A 22,689-nucleotide genomic window follows, 5' to 3' on the forward strand; every position below is an offset into this window, starting at 1 on the left:
AGAGACAAATCAAAGTAAAAAATTAAACAGCTTTCTCCATTGAAAACGAGGGAAGAGAATACTCCCTTTACTTGGAACATTGACTTTAGGAAACTTGTAAGTACTTCCTCCTTTCTTTGAAATGTATATAAAAGCTCTTAAAAACTAGATGGGCCTTTTGTCAGCTTTAGAACCCAGGAACTTCTTTCTCTGGACAGAAACCATCTCTTTGAGGTAATGCCCTTCTCTTCCAGTCCCTGGGGGGAAGGTCTGGTGGGTGCCCAGGTCTGGTGGGTGCTTTGCTCCACATTGCAAAACTACCTCCCGTCATAAAACTATGAGAAGTTTGTTTCTCTTCTGGGTAAAGCCTGTTGTTTAAACCAGATGGCCACCCCAATGACCAGGTAGGTTGAGGAGTATGATGTGTGACAAAAGGTGCTGTAAAGTACTCTTACTTGAAGACTAGTTACTGTTTCTCTTGTGAACGTGTATGTTAGGGCTTGAGTCAGCTTGGCTATACAAGGAGATGGGATTCCTTTCTCTGCAGTTTTTTTAGGGCATTGTCTATGGTGCACATCACAGTCTGCTTTAATGCTTACTCAATATTAAAAGTTGGGTTTTTTTACTACCTTTGTGAGATTTTGGGGTTGGGAGAAGATTTTGTTTTTACAGTTTCCCTATGTTATATATGTTTGTGTGTATCTTAGATGAAAAAATAATACGAAGAGGAGCTTGGTGAGATATTATCTTTCTTAACTTCTCATTAATATATCCTATTTTTAAAATACTCAGATTACCCAATCTGGGTTTTATGTTTAATATTTAATATTTTATCTTATTTGGAAGTGATCTAGCCATTTAAATTGCTTATTATTTAATTATTTAATTTCACTTAGCAAATTCCAAAGTTTTAAGTTACCAGAAAGAGCACATAAAATAAAATGGAAAAAATATTAAAAAAGTTTTTTAAAGAATACATTAAATAATCATTCATATTCCCTAACATCAAAAGTGATAATTATGTAATATGTACATTTCAAACTTTGCAAAAGGGCTACATTTTACCTTAGGATATAACTGACAATAATGTTTTTGAGAAGTGAAAGATAATCCAAAACAATTTGAACATCAATTAATTTTTTCATTAGAAATAAAATTAGGAGATTTATTTTACCAAATTAAAAAAGTTTGTCATAACCCCTTTTTTGTCATATTGTATGACTAAAAAGAGCATTAAAAAGATTTATGGGAAGAACAAATATATAAAAGGTTATCTATGAAATAATAAAGCAGAAACAATGTCTAACTAAATGTAGATGACATTAGCACTTAGGTAGCTATTTTTTTTTTCTTGACATGGATTATTGTAGGCCATAACTCGATGTTATTTAACTTTGGTGGCATTGTTACATTTTTCTAATTATTCCTTTAATTGAGTGAAAAGTGACCAATGTCAGTGACTTTTCCTTTTATTAACTAAGACAGATGATTTCTATTTTGACTTCAGTGCTAATAACATTTTACTGTTTTGTTTTTTTTTTTCCTCTCAAGTCTTGCTGTTGAATTTAACTGACTTCGTTCCATGATGATTTTGCTTAGGAGTTTAGAGTATCCCAGGAAACACCAAAGTTCAGAGAATGTGACTTAAGAGTACCTGTACTGGTCACTCTAATGGGCCAGGAGGTGGATGAGTAAGAGACGGCCTTGCATCATGCTTGAATCTCAAGCCCAATTTCCAGTGTGGTCCCTTCCTCTTTCTTCAGTATTTTCATTATTTATTATTTTGGTGAGGGAAGACTCTTTCATGCACTGCTACCAGAAGTAGCATTAAAAGTCAGAAGTCTGGGGGAGCCTGGGTGGCTCAGTTAGTTGAATGTCTGACTCTTGATTCCACTAAGGTCATACTCTCGGGGTTATGAGATGGAGCCTGCTTGAGATTCCCTCTCTCCCTCTGCCCTTCACTCCCTCTCTCTTTCTCTCTTCCTTTCTCTAAAAAAAGTCAGAAGTCTGGTAATTTTTATTTTAACTACGAAGATGAGAAATCTGCATTTTTGTAAATTTGGATCAGGCAAAGAAGGGGGAAATAGGAAATAGTTACTCATTTTCCCACCATGTAGATAAACACTAACATTTTGTCTTTAAAAAAAAAATCTTTTTTTTTATTGCCAATAAATAACACTAAAGTCTGCATTAAAGTTATTTAGAACTATTTATGCTTAGATCTTATGAAACTTGGCACTTAAAAATTTGTAATCATATACTTTAACTAAAGTTGTTGGTATAATTAATATAATTCAGTTATTTTGGGCAAGAGGTATTAGTTCATTGCTTGACCTAAAAGTAAATCAATTTTACAGGTGTTGGTATTTCAATCCATGTGGTAATTTAAAAGCAAACATTCAATATCAGCCATGGAATTTAGTTATCGTTACTTCCTTGAACTTGTAATAGTAATATTGACTGAGTGCTATGGACTGAATATTTGTGTTATATCCCCTCCCGCAAATTTATATGTTGAAGTCCTCATTTCCAATGATATTTGGTATTTGGAGGTAGGGCCTTTGGGAGGTTTAAGTTTAGTAAGTAAAGTCCCCATGATGAGATTAGTTTTCTTATAAAAAGAGGCAGAGACATGGGGCACCTGAGTGGCTCAGTGGGTTAAGCCTCTGCCTTCAGCTCAAGTCATGATCTCAGGGTCCGGGGATCGAGTCCCACGTCGGGCTCTCTGCTCAGCAGGGAGCCTGCTTCCTCCTGCCCCACTTTGCCTGCTTCTCTGTCTACTTGTGATCTCTCTCTCTCTCCCTCTGTCAGATAAGTAAATAAAATCTTTAAAAAAAAAAAAAAAGAGGCAGAGAAATGAGATCTCTTTCTGTGTTCACATGCCAAGGAAAGGCCATGTGAAGAGGGGCTTCACCAGGAATTTGACCATGGATCTTGCATTTCCAGCCTCTAAAATCATAGTAATGGTCTGTTGTTTAAGCCACTATGGTAGCTTGTTATAGCAGCCTGAGCTAAGACACTGGGTTTGAGAAAAGAGGCAAGTAGAGGGAAAAGATCAGGATAGATACATAATGTGGACTTCTAGTTCCCAAACTCCTTTCTTCCTTTCGGTCTCCCTCCAATCTCTTTCCCTCCCTCCTCCTCCTCCTTCTCCTCCTCCTCCTCCTCCTTCTTCTTCTTCTCCTTCTTTTTTAAGATTTATTTTATTTATTTGAGAGAGATCATGAGAGCACACACACTAGCAGGGGAGGGGGGCAGTAGTAGTAGAGAGGTAGAGTAGTAGAGAGGTAGAGAGAGAGTCTTAAGCAGACTCCCTGCTGAGTGTGGAGCCCAATAAAGGGCTCCACCTCCCGACTCTGAGATCATGACCTGAGCGGAAATCAATCAACTGAACCACCCAGGTGCCCCCCTTCTCTTCTTTTGCCTCCTCTTGCCACCTCTGGGAACAAGTGGTGGGAATGAGTGCCATATGCTGTCTTGCCCAAAGGAGGACTGTTTCATCATTTAGTTTCTTTTCTTTTTTTCTGTCACAGGAACAGTCATTGTGAAATTCAGCACGTGGGTTTGTACAATGGCCATTTCTGAGTTGCTCAGAATCTGAGGCTGGTAGGTTGGCAACAGTGAGGTGAACCTGAACAGGCTTAGCAATGAGCTTGATGGTTCAGCAGGAGTACTGAGGAACACACATGGGCCTTGGAGTTAGAATAATCTGTATACAAATCATTCTCTTTTGTTCTTTAACTGCTTGACCTTGGACAAGGTCCTGGACCACTCCTTGACTTATCTTACTTATTTGTATAGTGAGGAGACACTTAGGTACCTAGTTAGGAGGCCCTTTCGGACTCTTGACCCTTTCACCCTTGATGCTGCAGGGCTTCTCCTTCACAGGACAGTCAGCCACATACTCCAAGCGCTCTCCATGACCCAGCTCCCAGTACCGTGCTCTCCAAAGGCCAAGAAATCCACCACTATGGCCAATGCCTTTTTATTCTTAGGGTGATCTGGCTGATATCCAGCAGAAGGCTAAAAAGTGATACCTTAGCTCTCGATCTCCAATTGATAAATAAACAGTATATCACTTCATTAAATGTCTCTAAGATGGTGTGTGATTAATTTCCTACTCGAGACTTTTGTACAGCAGCCAGACCTAGGAGTATGGCTTTGGCATAGGTGTCATGAAGTCTCTATTTTATTACCCTTGTTTATAGTTTACCAATGGAAGAATGCTATGAACAAGGCACATAGGTTTTCTCCATTCAAAAAATATCAGCTCCAACCTGCCAGTTGCTAACATGCAAAGGGCATCATTGAAATGTTTTTATTAGGCATTAAAATCCTAGCACCACCACCACCTAGCTTGGGACCTTGAGCAAGTATTTTAACTATCTGAGGCTTAGTTTCCCTCTGAGTGAGGTATAAGGAGTAAGTAATACTCAGCTCCCCCCTAATCACTTCCCCCACTCTATAAAGGAAAATTCCTCTGTTAAAATGCTGATGCCCTGGGTCTGCAGAATCCAACAATCTAACTAGGCATTAAGCTTTAGGCCCATAAGTTTATCGGAACCATTTGTTAGGAGGCAATGTAGCCCAGTAGGTAAGAATGGCAGGCTTTATATCTTTAATTCATTCATTTTTTTCCATTTTATGGCCATTCTTATTCTTAACTACTGCAATAATTTCTAAGCTGGTTTCATTTTACTTTTTCTTGATATCTCCAATATCTTGTCCTAATAAGAGCCACAGCAATTAAAAGTCTTTTAAATGACAAACAGATCATGTCTCCATTTAATTCTTTTAACATTTTTTTATATCAACCAGTTTCCCCCCAATTTTTCTCTCTTTACTTTCACTTTAATTCAAACAGATGGTGGTTAGTTTTATATTCTTTGCCTCAGGTGAAGGATGTGGCATGGAGAAAAGGAGAAAAATTGCTCCTAGGTTTTGAGTTCCAAAAGTTCAATCTTATTAAGGAGATTATTCCAGATGTCTCCAACAACAAGAAAGAGAAGGAAGAAATACAAAATGGAGAGAGGGGTGTATTCCTCCCATTAGAAGTTATTACCTAGATTAAGAAGTGTGGAAACCAAGAAGACATACTAAAATTGGAAATACATGTGTGTTTTGAATAGATGGGTCCTATGCTTTGAGTTTAACATGCAGAATTCCAAAGGGGTATCAAGGCCTCAAAGAAAGAAGGGTGTCTATATAGCTAGGCAGATAAGCCCGTGTGTGCCACAGCATGGTACAAAACGAACAAAAATGTTTTCTATGTCCTTATACGTGACATGAAATTTGCAGAGTCCCTGCACTGATAGGGCCCACAGAGGATTAAGGGACCGTGTCATGGCAGTAATTTCTCTTTAGTAAGAACCCTGGGGAAGGGAAAATATAAGATGGTGATGAATGAAAAATCAGATCTATTGAAATCAATTTTCCAAAACCCCAAAGAAATGAAACTTTGAATAGGAATTGTGTTTCTGGAGCACTTATGTGGCTCAGTTGGTTAAGCATCCTACTCTTGATTTCAGTTCAGGTCATGATCTTTGGGGTGTCAGATCAAGCCTCATATTAGACTCCATGCTGGGAATGGAGCTTGCTTAAGATTCTCTCTCTCCCTCAGCCCCCTTCATCCCACTCTGGTGTGCGCTCTCTCTCTCTCTAAATAAATAAATAAATAATAAATAAAAGGAATTGAATTTCATTTTTTTCAAGTATCACATGCATATAGTTTATAGGCAACCATATTAAAAGTCTTATTTTAGAAAAGTCTCTCGTTTTCTGTTTCTCATATTCCAAAACCCACAAGCAGCCACTTAAATTCTTCTAGCCATTTCCCCCCACCCCCATTCCTGTAGTTTTTCCATTATTTTTATGGTGGTAAAAATAAACATAAAATTCACCATCTTAATCATTTTTAAAAATTCTTTACTTAAATTCAATTTAGTTGACGCATACTGTATTATTAGTTTCAAGGGTAGAATTTAGTGATTCATCAGTTGTGTATAACACCCAGTGCTCATTACATCAAGCGCTCTCCTTGATGTCCATCCCCCAGTTACCCCATCCCCCTACCCATATCCCTTTCAGCAATCCTGTTTGTTTCCTAGAGTTCAGTGTCTCTTATGGTTTGTCTCTCTATTTTCATCTTATTTTATGTTTCCTTCCCTTCCCCTATGTTCATCTGTTTTGTTTCTTAAATTCCATATATGAGTGAAATCATATGTATTTGTCTTTTTCTGACTGACTTATTTCTCTTGGCATAATATCCTCTGGTTCCATCCATGTTGTTGCAAATGGCAAGATTTTATTCTTTTTTTTTTTTAAAGATTTTATTTATTTATTTGACAGACAGAGATCACAAGTAGACAGAGAGGCAGGCAGAGAGAGAGAGGGAAGCAGGCTCCCTGTCGAGCAGAGAGCCCGATGCGGGACTCGATCCCAGGACCCTGAGATCATATCCTGAGCCGAAGGCAGAGGCCCAACCCACTGAGCCACCCAGGCGCCCCAAGATTTTATTCTTTTTGATGGCTGAGTAATATTCCATCATTTATGAGTATTGCATCTTCTTAATCCATTCATCTGTCAATGGACATCTGGGCTCTTTCCATAGTTTGGCTATTGTGGGATATTGCCACTAGACATATTGGGGTGAATGTGCTCCTTTGAAACACTATGTTTGTATCCTTTGGATAAATACCTAGTAGTGCAATTGCTGGGGTGTAGGGTAGTTCCATTTTTAACTTTTTGAGGAACCTCCTTACTCTTTTCCAGAGTAGCTACACCAGTTTGCATTCCCACCAACAGTGTAAGAGGGTTCCCCTCTCTCTGCATCCTCTCCAACATTGGTTTCTTGAGTTGTTAATTGTAGTCATTCTGACCTGTGTGAGTTGGTATCTCATTGTGGTTTTGATTTGGATTTCCCTGATGTCAAGTGATATTGAGCATTTTTCATATGTCTGTTGGCCACTGTATATCTTCTTTGGAGAATTGTAGGTTCATATCTTCTGCTCATTTCTTGACTGGATTTTTTGGTCCCACCCATTCATATAGTTTTTCCATTATTTTTATTGTGGTAAAATAAACATAAAATCCACCATCTTAATCATTTTTAAATGTAGAGTTTAGTGGCTTAGGTACTTTTATAATGTTGGGTTACAATCACCACCATCCATCTCCAGAACTCTTTTTATCTTACAGAGCTCTGTATCCATTAAGCAATAACTGCTATCCCTCCCTACCCCCACCCCAGCCCCTGGAAACCACCATTCTACTTTCTGTCTCTGATTTTGACTACTCTAAGTACTTCATGGGAGTGGAATCATGTAGTATTTTTCTTTTTGTGACTGGCTTATTTCATTCAGCATAATGTCCTCAAGGTTTATCCATGTTGTGGCACATGTCAGAATTATCTTCCTTGGGGTGCCTAGCTGGCTCAGTTGGAAAAGCATGTGACTCTTGATCTTGGGGTTGTGAGTTTGAGCCCCACATTAAGTATAGAGATTACTTACCTGAATAAATAAATAAAAACAGAATTATCTTCCTTTTTAAAGCTGAATAATATTGATTATATATATACCACATTTTGCTTATCCATTCATTCATTGATGGACAGTTGAGTTGCCTCCACTTTTTAGCTATTGTGAATAATGCTGCTATGAACATGAGTGTACACATATCTCTTTGAGACCCTTTGAGACTCAATTATTTTGGGTACATACCCAGAAGTGGAATTGCTAGATCATATGGTATTTCTACTTTTAATTTTTTGGGGAACTACCATATTGTTTTCCATAGTAGCTGAACCATTTTATGTTCCTACCAACAGTGAACAAGTTGCAATTTCTCTACATTCTCACCAACGCCTGTTATTTCCTATTTTTGTTTTGTTTTGTTTTCAGTAGCCATCCTAATAGATGTGAAGTGGTATCTCATAGTTTTGATTTTCATTTCTCTAATAACTAGTGAAACTGAGCATCTTTCAATGTGCTTATTGACTATTTAGATATCTTCTTTGGAGAAATCTCTATCCAAGTCCCAAGTCCTTTGCTCAGTTTTGTTATTATAGTTTTTAAAGATTTATTTATTTATTTATTTATTTTGGAGGGGAGAGGAGCAGGGAGATAGAAATTTAAGGGCTCTTCATGCAGAGAGCAGAGCTCAATGCAGGGTTCAATCTCATGACCCTGAGCTCACGATCTGAGCCAAAACCGAGAGTTGCTGCTTAACTGACTGTGCCACTGAGGCACCCCCTTTTTACACATTTTTGAATTGAGTTGTTTGGTTTCCTTTGTTGTGGAGTTTTAGGAGTTCTCTATTCTTAATATTAATCCCTTATCAGATATATGATTTGCAAGTATTTTCTTCCAGTCTGTGTGGTGTCCTTTTACTCTGTTGATACCATCTCGTGATCCACAATTTAAAACATTTTTTTAAAGATTTTATCTATTTATTTGACAGTGAGAGAGAGAGGGAAAGAGAGAGAGAGAGATCACAAGTAGGCAGAGAGGCAGGCAGAGAGAGAGAGGGAAGCAGGCTCCCTGCTGAGCAGTGAGCCCAATGTAGCACTCGATCCCAGGACCCTGAGATCATGACCTGAACTGAAGGCAGAGGCTTAACCCACTGAGCCACCCAGGTGCCCCAATTTAAAACATTTTTATGAATTTCAGTTTGTCTATTTTTGTTGCTGTTGTTGTCTGTGTCTTTCTTGCCATATACAAAGATCACTGGCAAATCCAATGTTGTGAAGCTTTTCCTTTATGTTTTCTTCAAAGAGTGTTACAGTTTTTAGGTCTTTGATCCACTTGAGTTCATTTTTGTAAGGGGTGTTAGGTAAGGGTGCAACTTCATTCTTTTACATGTGGATATCCAATTTTTCCAGTGCTATTTGTCAATTAGATTGTTCTCTCTCCATTGAGTAGTTTTAACCCCTTGTCAAAATCATTTGACCACATATGTGAGGACTTTGTCTTGGGCTCTCTATTCTATTCCATTGTTCTATATATCTGTCTTTATGCTGGTATCTCATTGTTTTGATTACTATAGCTTTGAAATTAGAAAGTATGATTCCTCTAACTTCATTTTTTTTTCAAGATTGTTTGGCTAGTCAGGGTTTTTTGAGATTTCATATGAATTTCAGGATGATTCTTCTATTTCTGCAAAAAAACATCATGGAGATTTTGATAGGGATTGCGTTAAATCTATAGATCACATTAGGTAGTATTGATATTTTAATAACATCAAATTTGCAAATGCATAAATATGGAATGTGTTTTCCATTTATTTTTCTTAATTTCTTTCAGCAATGTTTTGTATTTTTCATTTTACAAGTCTTTCACCTCCTTGGTTAAGTTAATTCCTAAGATTTTTATTATTTTTGATGCTATTGTAAATGGAGTTAATTTCCTTTTTGAACTGTTTATTTTTAGTGTACAGAAATGCCAATGATTTTTATGTATTAACTTGGTGTCCTACTGAATTCATTTATAAGTCCTAACAATGTTTTTGTGGAAACTTTAGGGGTTTTATAGATAAGATCATATATATCATCTGCAGAGATAATTTTATTTCTCTTTTTCCAACTTGGATGTCTTTTATTTCTTTTCCTATCTAAGTGTGCCAGTTAGAATTTCCAATACCATATTGAATAAAATGGCAAAATGGGTATCCTTTACCTTGTTCCTGATTTTATAGGTTAAAGTTTTTAATTTTTTTTAAGTCTGATGTTTTTCATATATGGATTTTATTATGTTGAGATCATTTATTTCTATTCCTAGTTTGTGAGTGTTTTTATAAATTCAGTTTGCTGAATTTTGTTAGTATTTTGATGAGAATTTCACAAGGGTTATTGATCTGTGTCTTTTTTAGTGTCTTTTCTTAGTGTCTTTTTCTAGTTCTGGTATTAGAGTAACGTCAACCTCAAAGAATGAAATAGGAATTGTTCCCTCCTCTTCAATTTCTCGAAAAGTTTGAGAAAGATTGGTGTTATTCTTTCTAAATAAATGTTTATTAGAATTCACTGGTGACACTATCATACCAGGGCTTTGCTTTGTTGGGAGATTTTTGATTACTGATCAATCTCCTTGCTATCTATAGGTCTATTCAGATTTTCTTTTTCTTGGCGAGTTAGCCTTTGTAAGTTTGTATTTTCAGATATTTGTCCATTTGTCACCTAGTTATTCAATTTGTTTGATTACAATTGTTCATATTACTCTTATAATTCATTTTACTTTTGTAGAATCAGTTGTAGTGTCCCCACTTTCATTTCTAATTTTGGCGATTTGAGTCTTCTTTTTTTCTAAGTCTAGAGGTTTGTCAATTTTGAGCATTTCAAGGAACCAACTTTTGGTTTCATTGATTTTCTCTACTATTTTCCCGTTCTCTATTTTATTTATCTTTGCTCTGAACTTCATTTTTCTTCCTGCTAGCTTGGGTTTAGTTTGTTCTTTTTCAAGTTACGTTTAAAAAATAATTTTAATGAGGTAAAATTTTAAGTATGCAGTTTGGTAAGTTTTGAAAAATGTATACACCTGGGGAACCATCACCACCATCAAAATATTGTAGGTATCCATCACTACAAAATATTCCCTTTTGCACTTTCCAAGTTAACTCCCTCCCCCTAATCTTGGCCCTGGGCAACAACTTCTCTGTTTTCCATCAGGATAAATTACATTTGTCTAGAGTTTTCTTATACCTTATGTAGCCTTGGTGCCTGGCTTCTTTTGTTCAGCTACTTGGTATTTTTGAGATTCACCTATGTTGTTGAATGTATCAATTGTTTATTTGCTTCTATCACAGAGTAGTATGCCATTGCATAGATATGTCACAATTTCAAAAAATCTATTCTGTTAGTGAACATTTAGCTTATTTCTAGTTTTGGTTATTGTGAATGAAGCTGTTTTGAACATTTATGTACAAACCTTCCTGTAGACAAATATTTTAATTTCCCTTGGGTAAATCCTAGAGGTGGACTTGCTGGATCATATGGGAAAGGTGCATTTAACTTTTTAAAAAACTGCCAGACTGTTTTCCAAATGTGTCATTTTATATTCTTTCCAGCAATGTATAAGAATTCTAGTTGTTCCACATTCCCACGGAGACTTTGAACAAACCTGTAACTCTCTGTTTACTTTTCTGTAAAGTGGACATAATCATAACAGTTCTATCTGGCATACATGTACATAGGTATGTGCATGTAAGTAATGGGATGTTAAGTTGAAAATTTGGGACAGTAAGATAATACTGGTACTACATATTTAAGTAAGGTGGTGGGCATTTGGGTGGCTCAGTGGGTTAAGCCTCTTCCTTCAGGTCATGATCTCAGGGTCCTGGGATCAAGGCCAGCATCAGGCTCTCTGCTCAGCAGGGAGCCTACTTCCCCCTCTCTCTGCCTGCCTCTCTGCCTACTTGTGATCTCTCTCTATATATATCAAATAAATACATAAAATCTTTAAAAAGAAATAAAGTGAGGTGGCACATTAAAATTCAAATTTTGAAAACATGTGACCAAAAACCCGTTTTATGACTCTTGGACCTTTCTTCTAGAAATAGGTCACACTTTGCCAAGATGCAGGACTTTCCATGCTAAAACCGGGACAGTCCCAGGCAAATTGGAAAAGGTAGATCACTGTATTGACATTAAAGATAGAGAGTGAAAAAAGAGAGTATTTGAGAAAAGTCTTCTTTGGAGGGAGATTCTGTCACAATATTTTTCAACAGGTTCCTTTCAAGGAGGTAGGGTGGAGTTTTTAGCACCTTTTTCTCAAGCCTAGAAAGAGGAGGGTCTCTTTAAGACTATTCCAAGAGCTTTGAATTTATGTCTGGATTTTGAGACACCCAGAGCCTGAAATTGTATTGCCATCCAGGAGATCTTCAGTATGAGAGAGACCAAACTGTGAGTCATGTGAAAGAGTAAACATAAGTTGGTAAGCCTAGGAAGCAAGTGCATTACCTTCTAGAAAAGTTGGAATTCTCCTTATAACATAGGTATGGTCCACAGAGCAAGCAGCTTTCTAAAGCCATTGCAAGTCTTGTCCAAGAGCATTTCCTGGAAGAGATGCTATGTGGAGGTTAAAACCAAAAGGCAGAGACTGAGGGGAAAGGGGTCATGGGAAGGAGAGATACTGTCTCCTTCACCGAAGTTATAGCTAGAGGGACCCAGCATAGGATATAATGATAAAGTTCCTAAAGCACCCCAAAATAAGAGTCATCTATAAACATTTGATTGGTCCAGAGAATTGAAGGCATCTTATAAGAGTCAGTTCAAAATCAAATATCACATCCCAGGGCACCTGGGTGGCTCAGTGGGTTAAAGCTTCTGCCTTCAGCTCGGGTCATGATCTCAGGGTCCTGGGATTGAGCCCCGCGTCGGGCTCTCTGCTCAGTAGGGAGCCTGCTTCCTCCTCTCTCTCTGCCTGCCTTTCTCTGCCAAATAAATAAATAAAACCTTAAAAAAAAATCACATCCCTTATTCCCCCTGTGTGGGAAAGTATAGGATTGAGCTGAGCCGGAGGCAGGTGGGACTATAAAGAAGGTCGTGTGAGAGGAATACCAAGGACCAGGATCGGGGAGTATTGGGAGATAGAAAAAAGGAAACTAGTACCCAGACATAGAAGAAGTCACTGCTAGGGAAGGTACAAAGGGAGTTGGGTAAACTTGACCTATTCCCTCATTTGCCTTCTTATTTATTTAATTACTTATTCAAGATTTATTGAGATTCTACTCAGAATGATATGGATTGTGTTGCGTGCTAAAAACACAGCACTGAACAAGGTATTCAGGGAGCCCACAATTCTATTTAAAGGAAAGACATATATACATATAATTATAATCCAGTATGATGCATCCAAAGACCAGATAAAATATCCAATTTCTTTTATTCATGTCCTGGGAAAATCAAAGCATCATTTCAAACCAATAATTCCCTAAGTACAGGGCTTTCAGGTGAATCTGGAATGAGAGAATATGGTTTTTGGCCTGAGACTAGAATGGGACTTTCCATTTTGGGCTTCTCATATTGAAATGCCAACTTGACTTATATCCTAGACCCAGGTGGAAAAGCCAAACATAGTAAATCTTGTGCCCAAAGCCCCAACTTGGAGAGTATAATTGCATGAAATCTGGTAGAGTTAGTCTATTTATTTAGTCTTAACGGAGGCCTTAAAATCAATCAGATTTCAATTCATTATGTGTACATAGCTAAGTTCGTACACATTTATATTTTGCTTAAAGTTTATGACAACATTTTTTCTGTACTCTTACTATCTGAATGAGGGATAGATAAAAGATCTGGTACTTTGATATCAGCATAAAAAGAGGTGGTAATCTGTGCTTGAAATATGTGTGACAGAGCATTAGAAGCAAGGGAGGTGGCTAGACCTGGGCCAACAAAGGTAGATGATAAAGTGAAGGTAGAGGAGACCCAGAAGATGAAGCTGAACAAAAGTTAGAACAGAAGAACTTACTTCTCTAGAGTTGTAAAATACTATGAGAAAGGATACTTACAAATATTTTTATTGCTGTTGTAACCAGTGATCACAAAATCAGTGGCTTAAAACAACATACATTTTTTTACCTAACTGTTCTAGAGTTCTGAATCACAAAGGTCTCACTGGGCTAAGATCAGGAGGTCAGCAGGGCCACATTCCCTTTGGAATCTCCAGGACAGAAACCATTTCCTTACATTTTCCAAATTCAGGGGGCACCTGCATTTCTTGGCTTCTTCTATCTTCTATCTTCAAAGCCAGCCATGGCAGGTCACACCCATCTTATACTGCTCTCTGGCTTTCTGACAACCACCAGGAAGTTTCTCCTCCTTGAAGGATGCCTGTGATTGGCTTTGACTCCCTGGGGAATCCAGGATAATCTCCCCCATCTCAAGGTCCTTAACCTTAATCACATCTGCGGAGTCCCCTTTGGTGCATAAAATAACCTAATTACAGGGCCTAGGAATTAGAACATGGTCATCTTCGGAGGGCCCCTGTTCTGCCTACCCTTGAAAAGTAACTTTTGTCACCTCAAGTGTCTGTTAAAATGAAATGAAATAAGTTTGTGGAAGTGCCTAACAAAATGTACCTGGCACAAAGAAGAAAGTGGGGGAATGTAGTTAATAAGGAAGACAACAGTTTAATAACCAGGTAATTGTAAAGGTGTAGCCCAAAGGCAGCAGCACCAAGAAGACCTAGAAATGAAAGCAATGTCTGCTTTCAAAGGATGCTCCTCTATTAATTTTCTACTTCAGAAGTCAGCTGGGCATAGTAATCAGGAGCTGTCACATTTGGGAAACTCTAAGGAGGAAGTTTGGCTGGAGTGAGAAGTCAGGTTAAAGAGACACACAGACTCTGATATTCAGGAGACTTTAGGAATTCATTCTTGTACACACTAGCGTACACATTGTTATATTTTACACCGGAGAAAACTGAGGTTCAAAGAACTTCAGTAACTGGTTTAAGGTCACCTGGCTGGTAAAGGCTGAGCAGACACTCAAACTCAAGGCTATCGGCTTTCAAGTCTGAATTCTTAGCTTCTGGGAGCTTGTGTTTCATATTTTGGAATTGACATTAAAAACACAGCCCCTTACGCAGGTGCTTTTTTCCCTGAATAATTTCAGAATCAATATCACTATTTTTATTTTATTTTTAATTTTAATTTTTTTGAGGGAGAGGGGCAGAGATCTCTCAAGCAGGCTCCACACCCCGCATAGATCTGGATGCAGGGCTCAATCTTACAACCCTGAGGTTATAACCTGAGTGGAAATCAAGAGTTAGACAATTAACTGACTGAGCCACCTGGGTGCCCCAAGTCACTCTATTCATAAAACCTATTCCTCAGGGTCAGTGCGTGCCTTCCTCTCAAACTAGCTATCTGAAGACAGTGATGGCACTTTATTCAAAGATGGAATAAGTCCATTGCCTCACTTTAGAAGCCTGGAATGTTTAAAAGATGATTCTATTATATTTTAGAAAAAGTTGTCTATTGTATTCACTGGATGCATGACACTAATTCTTCAAGAACTAGTTATAATATAGATAGTGTGGAAAAATTAACTGTACCTGGCAATTTTTCTTTGCGTAATTAAGGTAAAATTTTACTAATCCTTTCTCTGCTAAGATAAAAACTCAATGTATTTTTGCAGAAAGTTGTTAAAACTAAGACACTAACATAGAAAAATGGAGACATTGAGTTATTAAACATTAGAAAACATTGGAAATTTCATAAAAGGAAATGTGCTATACTGGGTTTCTCCAGAGAAAGAGAACCAATAGAAGAGATGGTTAGATAGATAGATAATTAGATAGATAGATGTAAGAGGAGATTTATTCTAGGAATTGGTGCGTGCAGTTATAGACGCAAGAAATCTTGCTATTTGCTGTCTGTAAGCTGGAGAAGCAGGATGCCAGTGGGGGTAATTCAGTGGAGTCCCTAGGTGTAAGAACCAGGAGCATTGATGGCCAAGGGCTAGAGAAGATGAATGTCCCAGCTCAAGCAGAGAAAGCAAATTCACCTTTTTTCCATCTTTTTCTTCCACTCAATCCCTCAAAGGATTGAATGATGCCTGCTGGCATCGGCGAGAGCCATCTACTTGACTCAGTTCTGACTCAAATGCTAATCTCTTCTGGAGACACGCTTCCAAGCACACCCAGAAGTAATGTTTTACCAGCTTTTTACCAGCTATCTCAGCACCCCATAGCCCAGTCCAGATGACACATGAAATTAACTATCACTTATGCAAAACACAGTTTAACTGTGTTTTGTCCCTCACTCATTTCCCCTATTGTAGAGGGCACTCTGGTATCTGATCTCTGTCCACCACCTTACCAATGGTGTTCTCACCCAAACCACCTTCATCTCTCTCTGGATCTGTGTAACCATTTCTGACTTGCCTCCCAGACTTCCTCCTCTGCCTTCCACAGTCTGTTCCACACAGGGCCTTTCAAATGCGAGTCAAGCCATGTCTTCTTAAGCCAGTGTCTTAAGCACTGATTGTGAGCTTCCTCTCTGAGCTCATCATCTACCACTCTCCATTTCACTTCAAGTGCCAGCTCTCCCCCTTTCTCAAGCATGCCACGCAGACTTCTGCCTTGATGACTGTCACTCGCCCTTTCTTCTGCCTTGATCACCCCTCTGCTTCTTACACTTGCTGCCTGTCTCACCCTCCTCCATGTGAACTCATCAGTAATGTCTTCCCACACTCCCCCATTTCCTGTATTTCCCTATCTCCTTAACCCACTTTTCCCCACTCCATAGCAAATATCACCACCTAATATTCTATTTATTTACACATTGATTTGTTAATTTTCCCTCTGCCTCCTCCCTGCACCCCCACCCCAAGTCTTGAAGAACATATTCTCTATGAGGGCAAAGACTTAATTTTGTTTCCCTCTGTATACCTAGTGTCTGGCATAGGTGCTCAGCCTACTATAGGTGCTCAACAAACAATTGTTTAATTAAGAAATTATACTATTTCTGAAAATAAAATTAATACTTATTACAGGCAATAGAAAAATACAGAAATGTACAAGGAAAGAACATCCATCCTTAAGGAAGTATCTACTGTTAGCATTTTGTTAGATTTCTTCTAGGTTTTTCTAAGAATATGTATTTTTTCTTTTTGTGAGATCAGGATTAATCTTTATATAGAGTTTATATCCAGCTTTTTAATATAGTATGAGAACACTTTCACTTTATACATGGTTTTTGGTTTGTTATTTTCCCTGATAAATTATAAAATTTGGGGTTCTGCTGTTTCCCAATTATTCATGTAACTTAACAACATAATTATATATGCTTGTTTATATCTAAAAGGTATGCAGTGATACACACCATTTTAAGAAATTTAACATAAAAATAGAAATTCTATTCATATTATATTAAATACTTAAGGCATTTTTTAAAAGTTCAGGTAGTCAATATAATTTCCTAAAGGAATAATTTTCTAGATGAAGCTTATTGTGTTGACATATCAATATTTCAGGGGCCGGGACTACTGAGTTTGTGTTAGGACACTTTAAAAGTGCTTTATATTCAGTCCATGGGTTGTTGAAATAGCAACTTGCCTTTGGTTACCTAGAAAAATGTATGTCATTAAAATACTCTTTATATGCCACCCTGGGAACATATCCCACGCATAATGTATTCATAAAGAGTTCATTTTATTTACAGCTTGTCACATAATATGGTATAAGGAAACACAGTTCTGATGCACTTCAACTGAATTATGCTTCTCTTTTTGACAGAGTGGGGAAATATATTTGTAAAAGTGAATAAACACACCTTGAACTGCCTGTTTTTTGAGAAGGAGGCAGAGAGAAGCACATTAACATTATTCTGTTATTAGAACATCTATAGCGATAGACATTTTGGATATTTAATAGCTGTTTGTTTTCTAAATTGGGTGCCTGAAATACTTTATGTCAAAACTTGATGACAGGGACTCTAGAAAGCAGTAAATTCCTAAAAAAAGATTTTTCAGAGTTGCAGTTTTGTAGTGTGGATATGGAAAAAAAAAAATCTGTTGTTCCTTTTCTGGCATCTAAACCTTTGTTGCTTAATTCAAAGTAATTCAAAAGATTAGGTTTTGTAATTGACTAGTGTGGCAGATTCTCTGTCACATATGGATAGAGACAGTGGTTGCTTTTGTAAGACAGAATGCACCAGTACAGAATTTGAACATTTTTTTTCATAGCAATATTGGCAAACATCCAGGCAAATACACTAATTTTTCCTCCCCAAAGAATTCATTAATTTACAAATCAATAAGAACGTACAAGGTAGAATGCTAAACTGAGACCATAGAGGAAATAAGAGGTACCTTATAGTACTTTCAGATGAATGACACTGTCCATTTATTATGTCACACTGGGGTCTAACAAGTTCTAAAATCCAGTGTAATATCTGGGTGGACTATTCTTATTATCCCTTGCAATTCTTAGACCACTAATTAATTACTGCACCATCCAGTTCCCATCTTCCTATCCTGGAAATAGATGTTCCTAATCACTAGGGGTTCCAGAGCAGAGAAATACACAGATCTGTGGAAATCCACCATTATTACAGGAATAGAAAGAAAAAGAAGAAGAAGGAAAAACCCAAGTGCAAAACTCCAAACACATGCTCTGACATAAAGAGTTAGACAAAAGCCACTGTATTACTTAATAAGTAATATGTAGTTATTGTGCTTTAACTACCTTCTTCATTAGAGGATGAATAGTCATTTCTATGTAATTTCTGGGTTTTTCCTTAATAGGAATATTAACTAACAGAAACTAACCAATGCAATCAATTGATCCAATTTCTATAGCTACATTTATGAAGAATCTTAGTGCTGGTTCAGTGTCTTCAGGCAATCACTATAGCTCTCATCTCTTATTTTTAAAAAAGTGCAGCCATAACTATCTGGCCTTTTGAGAACTATTAGGGAGAAAGGAAAAATCTGAGACAGGTGGGATATTTGTGGGATGAGAGTTGGGGGAAATTGACCCTAAAGACGTCTTAAGCTTAAAATCCCAGCTGGGGTGGAACAGTTTAAATCCAGGCTGAGGTAAGTGTCCAAGGGGTTAGTGCAAACACCGGTGGGACAGGGAAAACTTCAGGGTGGCAGAATGAGGTGGGATTAGAATCATCTGTGCCTGATGTTGAGTTGTTTAACAGGTGGAGTGGTAAGTGCACAGATCAATACCAGGCAAGGAGACGGACAGATGTTAGTTAAGGTAAGGTTGGCCCCTCCCAGTACATTTCGCAGTGCATTTCCCCCAACTCTGCTGATTCTGCCCACCATCACTCAGGATGAGGCTCTTTGTTCCTTGGGGAACCAAAAATACCAGACATGCAGATTAAAGTTCTATTTTGACCTATCAGCTCAACCAGGTGGGGGGTTAGATAGATAGGTTACCTTCCGATTTTCATGAGAACGATTAAAAATCTGTATCCAAAGTACAAAAGACAGCAGTTTTCGGAGCAGTAGACTTTCCTGTGGCATCTCACATTTCACCAGGTCTCGCTTTTAGTCGGGTGTCTTGGTAGATGCTGACGGAGATGCCAGATTTTATTAAAGGTAGCTAGGGAGAGCACTGAAAGATACTGCCCAGAGTCTCAGAGATTCCAATTGCATTAGGATAAATTAAAAATAAAATAAAAATAAATAAATAAGTACACCTTCCTTTCCTTGACTGTGTCCTATTTTTGAAGCACTGTGTATACCAAGCACTTTACATCTTATAGGTAAGAAAACGGAAGATTACAGAGACTAAGTATATTACACACTTAAGAAATGCTGCTAAACGGGGATCCTAGAATGCGAAGGCATATCTGTCTGATCCCCAAACCTGTGTATATTCTATTCTTTCCTAATTCTGACATACATCTTTTCTCCTTAAGGGTAACATCTTTGGACATGGGTGAAAAAGCCATAAATATCTAGGTAGGAAGGTCTTTCTCTACTAAGCACTCCTGGCATCAGTGACCCAGAAGTTTCTTTACCCAGCTCCAAATACCCGGGGCCCACCCCCACATTCTCTGGATGTCTCTCTCTTTTAGCCCCAAGGTCCAGTTCTGGTTGGTGTTTGAAACAGCCAGGCCGTTTCCTTCCACCGCCGCTAGAGGGCGACCTGCAGTAACGATCCCCCGGAGCCCTCTAGCGGTCAGAGGAAGCTTCAGCCTTCCCTCGGGGATCTACGTTCCTAGGAACTTTCTCAAAGTCCGGCAGATGTTGCCCAGGGAAGCAAGGCTGTGGGACACACCTAGAGTCACCCTCGTAGCTTCCCTTTAGTACTTCTGGGACAGGCTCATGAGCTCTTCCCCAACTCAAGATGACTTCTCAAACCTGCCAAGTGTGCCCTCTCGGATGCTGCAGGGTAGATTCTGTCACTAAATTTCAGGAAGAATCAAATACAGGTATCTAGAGGATGTGGCAGCGAGTCCAAAATTTGTTTTTTTATGTCCCCCAAAATGCACAGGGTGGTTTATTTAAATTGATTCCGAGAAGCAGCTCTGGATATCTTATACTTCCCCAAGGTAAATATTTAAATAGCATTGGTAGTAATCTCAGGTTACATGTGTAGTATAATTATGATTTTCTAGGAAGTTTGTGGTTATTTTTATAATATGAGTGTATTTAAATAACATTGGCAAACCGCATAGTCTAATGTGGGGATGCTCTCAGTTTTTTTCATGATTTTAATATAATCATGATGACATATTGTAGTAGTTACTTCCTTTTTTATTTAGAATAACTGGGTTATTTTGGAGTATAAATATGAATATATGAATATGTATTTAAATGACATATACTTTAATATGTGTATTTTGGTTATCACATATAGATAGCAAGCATATATCAATCACTTTCACTGCCTCCGCTGGAGTTTACTGGTACTGTTTTATTACGGTGTGTAAACTGGACTAGTTTATTTAGGAAAAAAGTAGCTGCTGCTTTTAAGTAATTGCAATAGAAGAGACTTTGTCAATATGTCTTCATGGGAAAGGATACGGATGCTTAATAAAGTAGGAAATGACATTATCATTAGGCATATTCTACAAACTACCCTGTTATTCACTTAATTCTTACAAACAAATCAAAGCAAATTTGATTGGCTGACAAAATTTTTACAGGGTGACGCAGTACGGAGTGAAGTTCAGTAAAGATGCAACTGGGAATGAGACATGATTCCTATATTCAAAGTTCGGGGGGAAGTAAAGGCACGTATCTAAATAAAATTTTTTATTATTTATTTATTTATTTATTTGACAGACCGAGATCACAAGTAGGCAGAGAGGCAGGCAGAGACAGAGAGAGGGAGAAGCAGAGAGCCCGATGTGAGGCTCAATCCCAGGACCCTGAGATCATGACCTGAGTCAAGGCAGAGGCTTAACCCCCTGAGCCACCCAGGCATCCCTACATAACTTTTTTAAAAGGACATAACAGTGGAATTCCCTCATCTTAGCAAAACAAACTAACAATCCTAGAAATTGAAGGGAGAAAAATTGCAATTTAGATAGTGCTGGCAATGCTGCCCATCATTCCTCTCAGTGATTGCCTGGAGTGAGCATGGCAGGAAGCATGTGAGTCTGGTTCCCTCAGTTTGTCTCTGTTCTGGGTGCCTCTCGAGTGGGAGCATATCACTGAGCTGAGTGTGATTCTAATTTTTAAAGATATGCATAGATGCATCATTTTTCATATAAAATGGACCCTAAAAGCAGGCCAACTACTTCATCTGGTGCTCAACCAAAGAAACAGGAATCTGTTCCAATGCTGGAAGAAAAACCGGCTGTGCTGAAACAACTCGTGGTCTCCAGGGGAGCACCTGTCGAAGGACTTTTCCAGGGTAATTTTGATTTTTCATGATTTTCTCGTTTCTGATTTTAGAATCTAAGAGGTGTGAATCTCTTTTAAGATAAGTATCGTCAGAGATATGTACACAGTCTGGAAGGGTCTGGATGCCAGGTTAGGAGGTTTGACTTTCTTTAGCCATGCAGTTGGAGTCTGTTATTCAAATAAAGGAGGTTCTGACCCCAGGTTTCAGCAGATCTATTTGAAAATAATATTCTAGATGGACTAGAAGTTGGAAAAACTGAGACAGAGGGGTAATTAAGAAGGTTTTATGATCATAGAGGTGGAGAAGAAGTATTGATTATCAGGGGTGCCTGGGTGGCTCAGTGGGTTAAGCCTCTGCTTTGGGGTGAAGGCATGATCTCGGGGTCCTGGGATCGAGCCCCGCATCGGGCTCTCTGCTCAGCAGGGAGCCTGCTTCCCCCTCTCCTTCTGCCTGTCTCTCTACTTGTGATCTCTCTCTGTGTGTCAAATAAATAAAATCTTAAAAAAAAAATTGATTGTCAGACCTAGAGTGAGGGAAAATAAATGAAAAATTCTGACTAACTACAGTGGGTTAGAAATAGAGATTTTCAGTTTGGGTGACCGTGAGGTTGGTGGATTCTTTAACAGAGTTAGGGAGATCAGAAGAATTGGTTTTGGTTATGGAGATGAATGGGATTTTGGATAGAATGTGAGGTAACTGTAGGAGACCCAGGTGGAGAGGTTCAGCAATGAGCTGGAAGTGCAGGAAAGAATTCTTAAAACGTTCTGTGTGGGCTGCATTCTGTTTTAAAATAGCAGTTGAAATTACAATAGTAGACAACACAGCTAATAAAGATCAGCCTTGTAGAAAGCAGTGAGAAGTACAAATGTAGGTTCTTAAGGATTACCTGTCTTTGGAGGAAGAAAAGAAGCAATTAAGAAAACCGAAGAAGGAACATTCAGAAAAAAAATATTCTGAGGAAGAGAATTTTAAAAGAATTTTAAAGAATTTTTAAAAAAGTTAAAATTACACGTTGGTAAAAGTTCTTCTAGAATTATATAGAATGTAATGCACTAATTTTGAAGGTAGAAGGAAGAAAAAATAATTGGTGAATAAGAGAAGAGATATTTAAAAAAAAATAAGACAGGCATGAGATAATTTCAGGGAAAAGACAGCAAATGATTTTAAGTGCTGCTGAAATTTCAAAGAGTTAAGTCCTGAATTGGAGAGGTAGAAGTTTAGACTTCAACTTAGGATATGTGGTGTATCCAAGGATTTTTTTTTTCTGATTTATAATTTTGTGTGAGACTGACAAATGTATAACCATCAGCTCCTATTCACACAGTCTATTTGTATTTGCTCAAAATAGTACGAGTATAGGAACCTGGGATTTTCTCAGAAATGACCCCCAGTGTAATCACTG

At 38.0% G+C, this 22,689-nt stretch overlaps 1 protein-coding gene across 1 annotated transcript in view; it reads left to right on the forward strand.

The window, feature by feature from the left end:
- Nucleotides 1-19,762: 19,762 nt before the first annotated feature.
- NELL2 (neural EGFL like 2) overlaps nucleotides 19,763-22,689 on the forward strand; it is a 398,788-nt gene continuing 395,861 nt past the window's right edge. Inside the window, exons 1-2 of the mRNA XM_032876521.1 lie at nucleotides 19,763-19,986; nucleotides 21,203-21,296. Of these exons, the coding sequence (XP_032732412.1) occupies nucleotides 19,878-19,986; nucleotides 21,203-21,296 (203 nt within the window). The 5' untranslated portion in view covers nucleotides 19,763-19,877. The remainder of the gene's footprint in view (nucleotides 19,987-21,202; nucleotides 21,297-22,689) is intronic.

Source organism: Lontra canadensis, unplaced genomic scaffold (genome assembly GCF_010015895.1).
Source record: "Lontra canadensis isolate GAN:19392208 unplaced genomic scaffold, GSC_riverotter_1.0 scaffold59, whole genome shotgun sequence".
Lineage (NCBI taxonomy): Eukaryota > Metazoa > Chordata > Mammalia > Carnivora > Mustelidae > Lontra > Lontra canadensis.